We start from the raw sequence: 6331 nt of genomic DNA, 5'->3' as shown, positions 1-6331 counted from the left end.
CTATCATCTATCCATCCATCCATCCATAATGTCTCTCAGAGGGGCGTGGGGAGGGGCTCCTTATTTTCATCTAAAGTAACAGACAGAGAATCAGCACTTTGGAAACAGGGCTGAAACAGAGGGGATTATGGGTAATGCTGCAATGATCTGTTTGGTGTTTCAGCCAATCAGAGACAGGCTCTGTATATATCTGAGACCTGTTATATATTGATGACAAACCGTATAACAGGCAACCTTTTTAAAGTAATTTTCGCCTGCAGGACTTTCTTCAGCTGTTTAACGGCAGTCAAATGGATGTGTGGCTTTCCCTCTCATTGCTGTCTGTTCTGCAGGTAATTCACTGAGAGAAGACTTCACCTTCCGTCACTCCTTCAGCTCCGAAGTGACCAAACTGCTCAAAGCCTCGCCCGGTCAGATCGTCATCTCTCATCCCGAAAAGTTCCGCTCTAAATACGAGCCAGCATCGCACACACTCGCAGTGGAGGTACTGTCCGTTTGATCATTTGATTTGAACTGGTTTCATTGGGTATTAAAACTCATCATAAAGGACTGTGCTTTCTCTTAGTCTTAGTTTAAGTTAAATGGACCAAAAAGCAATCATTTAAAAATACTTATTTCAAAAGGAGTCACTTTGAACTCAAACACACATTTGTTAATTTATTTCCCAGGACTCCACGGCGGTGTCGGAGGTGCAGGATTTCTTCAAAAAGCACGTGATTCCCCTGGTGGGCCACAGAAAACCAGCCAATGATGCCAAGCGCTACACCAAGAGACCCCTGGTGGTGGTTTACTATGGAGTCGACTTCAGCTTTGACTTCAGGAAAGGTGAGTTTTCTTCAGGTTTGACCCCGGATCATAAAGAGATCTGTGATGCGAGTGGAGATGTGATTCTCCGCATTCATTTTATGAATTCCGTTTTTAAGGACTTTAATTATTGGTACTTTATTTATGGCATCCTCCTAGATTTTACGTACTTTAATATGTCAAACAGGTTGATAATTATTGTTCTTTTTAGAGTATCATTTAAAAAAATGTAAGTCTTAATATGCTCTGACTTTTTTGTAACATATTTAATGATAGTTACTTTTTGTAATATTTTCAGCTTACAATACTATGCATTCCTAATTTGTTTTCAACATACTTAATTATGCCGGTTTTTTCCGACATAATATACTTTGTATTGTGCGGTTTTTCTCTCATATTTGAGATACCATATTTTCAACATGTTCTACTAAGCGGTTTTACTGATATTTTTGACATACTATGACTTTAATTATTTATATTTTGGGGCTTTTCTTATGATAAACTCTTAATGGGGTTATCTGACATCATCAACAACCAATAATAATGAATACAAATTGTGCAAGATTTACAATGCAGTCACAAAACCCCTTTAACCTTGTTTGTCTTTTATATATTTTTTAGCCACGCAGTTCTGGAGGTCCAAGGTGCTCGAGGTGGCCAAAGACTTCCCCGAGTACACGTTTGCTATCGGCGATGAGGAGGACTACGCAGAGGAGCTGAAGAGCCTCGGCCTCAGCGACAGCGGAGAGGAAGTGAACGTGGGGATTTTGGCCGATGGGGGCAAAAAGTTCGCCATGGATCCAGAAGAGTTTGACGCTGACGTGCTGAGAGACTTTCTGAAGGCTTTCAAGAAAGGTGAGGGCTGAGTTGTGGTCAATTTGGAAAGATGGGTAACAGCTTGTCTAGTGGAAATCCTGGTTTTATTTAACTCTATATAAGAGCTGAGGTTTAACTTCCTAAAATAGACCCAAACATGTTTTAAGGGTTAATCCGCTCTAACACTTTGGACTGAAATGAATCCCACATTTGTTCTGAACTTCTTTCTCTTGTCAACAGGAAAGCTGAGCCCCATCATTAAGTCCCAGCCGCTGCCAAAGAACAACAAAGGACCCGTTAAGGTCGTGGTCGGGAAAACCTTTGATGAAATCGTCATGGATACCCAGAAGGATGTCCTGATTGAGTTTTATGCCCCCTGGTGTGGCCACTGCAAGAAACTGGAGCCAGATTATGTGGCTCTGGGCAAGAAGTACAAGGGGGAGAAGAACCTTGTGATCGCCAAGATGGACGCCACGGCCAACGACGTGCCAAACGAGAACTACAAAACGGAAGGGTTCCCTACGATATACTTGGCCCCAAGCAACAGCAAGCAGAGCCCCATTAAATTTGAAGGGGGAGACAGAACTCTAGAGGGCTTCAGCAATTTCTTGGAAAAGCACGCCACAAAGCTATCGCAGAAAAGAGACGAACTTTGAAAGCCTCGAGCTAAGAACTCTCAACGCAGCGGAGATACAAACGGTGTTACTGAGATGCTGCGATGATTACAGTTCAATATTATTTTTTTGTTTTGTTTTCTGTTCATTCCAAGGGATTCAGCTTTCCTATGTTTCTGAAAAAAAGCATGTAAGCACTGTTGAGGATTCCCATCTTTTTAAATAAAAGAATGGCGGCTCTGTAGGCCAGCACTCAAATTCTCAATTTTTTTTTTCAACTGTAAATCAACACAAGTGAACAATGCAGATTAAAAGGTTTTAATAACATGTAAAAACTATTTTTATATTAGTAAAACTAATTTCTACAATCTGAGACGTGCTTTACATTCATAGATAGCTCTTGCAGTTCAGTAACTAAAGTTAGTCAGGTCAGTTAATAATACATCCAGCTGGTTTTCCTATCGGTCTTGACAGGAGAGAAATGCATTTGAACTAATACTTTTTAAATTAAATAGAATCAGCATTTTAACATCGTTCTGAGTAATACAAACCTGGCCGGGTAGATTTTTGTGAAAGTGCATAATTTAGTGAAAATAGTTAGAGCTGTACATAGGACATCTAAATTGTACTAGCTGTATAAACAAGGAAGCAGCATTTCACTGATGCAAAACATCTTTAAAATCAGATTTAGTATAACACAGCCTCGAGCTGACTAAGACGGCTCCTTCCACACAAAGGCACTGATTGGGTCTTCTGCTGAGAAGCTCGTTAGGAAAAGTGCTTTGTGAAGCGCATGTGAAAGTCCCGGATTTTCTGCAGCACGACCTTCAGCTTCTCAGTGGGAGGCAAGATGGTCATCCTGGTGAAACATCAGGAAGGGAGATATGGTTTAATAGCACTACAGATTTAGTGGATGAGACTAATTAACCTTTTTTTACACTGATCCATATAAAGAAGCGGGACTAACCTGAAGTGAAAGGTTCCCTCTCTCTGGCCAAATCCACTCCCTGGCACGAGGCAGATGCCGTCCTCCTCCAGCAGCCTCATGCAGTAAAACATGTCTGGAGCCAGGCCTTCCTCCTGGGGACGGACACACATCAAAATGTATTTAAAGGTCTCCTATTATGCTATTTTTAGGCATATATTATGGGTCTCAGATATGTCTGATATGTTTTGCTCAAAATACCAAACCGATCAGACATCCATTATATCCCTCTATTCCAGCCCTGTTAGAGAAACGCTGATTTGGGTCCTTAGGGGTATCTGCTCAGAATTACCCGGCAGCTACTCAGTTAAATTCTGCCGCGATTAAACGCCATCATGTTCCAAACCACATCAAGGATTATTTCTGAAACAGTATGGAACTCAAATGCTTTTTCTCTCGTGGGTTTAACACAAGGTGAGTTCCTTCCTTTTTTTCTCACATACTCTCCAGTACAGGTTAGCTCTGAGTGTTAGCGATGCTTGCTAATGTAAACAAAGACCAAAAGACGTCGGGCATTGTTTCTGATAGGGCGTCATATCGGACGCAAATCTGGATGAGCTCCGTTGTTCCCCCGTTTTTAGAGATTTGGGTACGGCGGAAAAGAGAGAGGGTTTTATTCCCCGACACACCGGGGACACATTTATGTATAAAAGACATCACAAAGTGCATTTTCCATGATAGGTCCCCTTTAACATCGATGAGTGAATCCAGGAGAGATGAGGTTAGTGTGCAGTGCATACCTTAGCTTTGTCGATAGCCCTCTGCGGCAGAGTGATGCGGGGGAAGGTGTACATGGCCCCCTGCACAGGGTTACAGATGATACCTGGCACTGTGTTGAAGGTCTTCTCCGTTAGCCCCGCCTTCTCTGCTAACGCTGCAAGAACCTCCGTCCGCTCCTGAGGAGGAAGCACGTTATATTGAAATATACTATGGCGTTTTTTTTACTTTTTCAACATATGTCGAAAAAATCTAAACAGTATAGTAAGTCGAAATAAGGCATAGTATCGTAAGTGGAAAAAAAGACATATCATTCCATGTCAAAATAAGGCACAATATCGTATAATAAAAGAAGGGGAAAAAGTATTCTAAAAATTGGAAATGTCGTTTCTTTCGAGACAAGATATTATCTTTGTACTATATCTTTTTTTTCCCTTACTTCCTTTTTCAATATTCTTGGACTCCACAATCACCCTAAAATACTATATATAGATATATCCTCTAACGTTTTTTTTCAGGACATACCACCATTTGAAGCTGATTATGTCTTTATTCAGGGCCATGTGAGAACAGCAGGCATTATGTGCGCTGGTGTTTATAACTGTTGGTGTTTGTGAGTTGTTCCTACCTTCATAAAGGAGCTGTAGGAGGGCTCGTCGGGCTGGGGGGGGTTCACCACCAGCTCCAGGAGAGCCTGGCCGGTGACGGGGGGGCACAGACGCACCGACACCAGCTTCGTGAGCTGGGCCTTCACCTCAGGGTCCATGTTGATCACCTCCATGTAGCCGCCGCGAAACCCACACCTGACCAGAGCAAACAGAGGAAAACACAAAGTAAACTCTTAGTGAACGTCAACAGCGGGAGCTTAGGTCTGTGTGTTTCATTAAGCATGTGATAAAAGGGAAGATAAGATAAACCTTTACTGACCCATGTAGGGAAATGCAGGAGTCAAAGCCAAATGTACCTATAGGCAACACTTTTAATAATAATAAATGTTTAATAATAGTAATAAATTAGATAGAAAATTGCTTCAGTGCCCTCATTCTAAATACATCAACTGAATTAAATTAACAAATCTACATTTACTTATGAAACAAACAAACAATGTTTTCTTTTAAATGCTATAATACACTTTGTCATGGCAGACATCGGTCGATACAGATTACTTTAGAGTTTCCCACTCATCAGTATACAAGAAAACCAGTGGTGGAAGAAGTATTCAGATCTTGTACTTGAGTAAAAGTAGAAGTACCAATAATGATTGATCATGAAAGTGTTCTCAAAGCTGGTAAAGGTGCAGCTAGTTTGAAGGACTTTGTATACTGCAGGGTAGCTTGGGAATTTACTCCAGGTGGAACTAAAGTCTGACTTAAGACCTGATTATATTTACCATCATTCATCCACATCTGTGGATCTGTAAAAGTACAAAATACATGTAGTGGAGTAAAAGTACACATTTAACCTCTGAAGAGCAGAACATGGAAATAAAGCACAACAATAACAATCAAGAGTACTTGAGTAAATGTACTTGGTTACATGCCACCACTGAAATAAATAAATTATTCTATTTGTTTTATGTGTGTGTGTGTGTGTCTGTGCGTGTACTCACTCTCCCATGTAGCATTTGGAGGTGGAGTGGAAGGAGGCCATCTCCACGGTGCTGGAGAACTCTGGTCCCATCTCAAACAGCACTTTCTTGAAGGAGTGGAACTTGCAGCCCTCTGCGTACACGTTGTCCTGGTACACCTGGAGAGGGACAGCAGATTAGTTCAAAAGCACCGTTATCCAGAACAGTATAATCTGATTTTTTACCATGGATGAGCAATTCATTGTTTTTCATTTGTATTAACGTGTGCTCGCCTCTTTATTTAATATGCAATTTCACGTTTGCCTTTTATCTTCACTGTACCTTTGCTGTTGTAACCCTGTACATTAAAGTCGCTGTGGGACAAATACAATATTTCTGATCTGGTTCTGTGTTACCTTCAAGGACTTGTTACAAGTAAAAAAACATACTAAATCTAATAAGTTAGACAGGGTTCATCACAAAAGTATGGTACCATTTTCATAAATAAGAAAAAAGGAAGGTTATTAAATATTTTAATCATTTACTGCAAATTGTAACTTTTAAGGCTAAATTCATTCTTTAATTCTGACACTTGGGTCCCCTCTCTTGACACTGGGTGCTTAATTAATGTACAAATGGTACATTTTAAGGCTCAAATATTATTTTAGGATAAAGAAACAGGAAGTGAACTTCTGAATTGAGGAAATGACATTACTTCGTCAGCCATGAGGAAGAGATGCTCCTCTTTGGCAAATCGGATGACATCTTCAATGCACTTCCTGCTCTGGACCTGACCTGTCACACAGGACGAGCAGAGTTACAAGAAAG

At 40.8% G+C, this 6331-nt stretch overlaps 2 protein-coding genes across 2 annotated transcripts in view; one reads left to right on the top strand and one right to left on the bottom strand.

Annotated features, from left to right (window-relative positions):
* Window positions 1-332: 332 nt before the first annotated feature.
* Window positions 333-2487, top strand: LOC104944810 (protein disulfide-isomerase A4-like; the record flags this gene model as incomplete). Its single annotated transcript, XM_010770386.1, has 4 exons — window positions 333-484; window positions 669-825; window positions 1426-1659; window positions 1861-2487. Coding segments are annotated over 4 exons (959 nt in total), but the record flags the coding sequence as incomplete, so codon positions are not given.
* A 51-nt stretch (window positions 2488-2538) lies between these two features.
* Window positions 2539-6331, bottom strand: part of LOC104944808 (alanine aminotransferase 2-like) — a 4577-nt gene continuing 784 nt past the window's right edge. The window contains exons 2-7 of the mRNA XM_010770385.1: window positions 6219-6298; window positions 5546-5682; window positions 4565-4739; window positions 3960-4115; window positions 3202-3314; window positions 2539-3093 (exon numbers count right to left, since the gene is read on the bottom strand). Of these exons, the coding sequence (XP_010768687.1) occupies window positions 3003-3093; window positions 3202-3314; window positions 3960-4115; window positions 4565-4739; window positions 5546-5682; window positions 6219-6298 (752 nt within the window). The 3' untranslated portion in view covers window positions 2539-3002. The remainder of the gene's footprint in view (window positions 3094-3201; window positions 3315-3959; window positions 4116-4564; window positions 4740-5545; window positions 5683-6218; window positions 6299-6331) is intronic.

The sequence above is a fragment of the Notothenia coriiceps genome, unplaced genomic scaffold, assembly GCF_000735185.1.
Source record: "Notothenia coriiceps isolate Sejong01 unplaced genomic scaffold, NC01 NC01_scaffold00008891, whole genome shotgun sequence".
Classification (NCBI taxonomy): domain Eukaryota; kingdom Metazoa; phylum Chordata; class Actinopteri; order Perciformes; family Nototheniidae; genus Notothenia; species Notothenia coriiceps.
The sequence above is the reverse complement of the archived record's forward strand: the minus strand, read 5'-3'. Positions and strand labels throughout refer to the sequence as shown.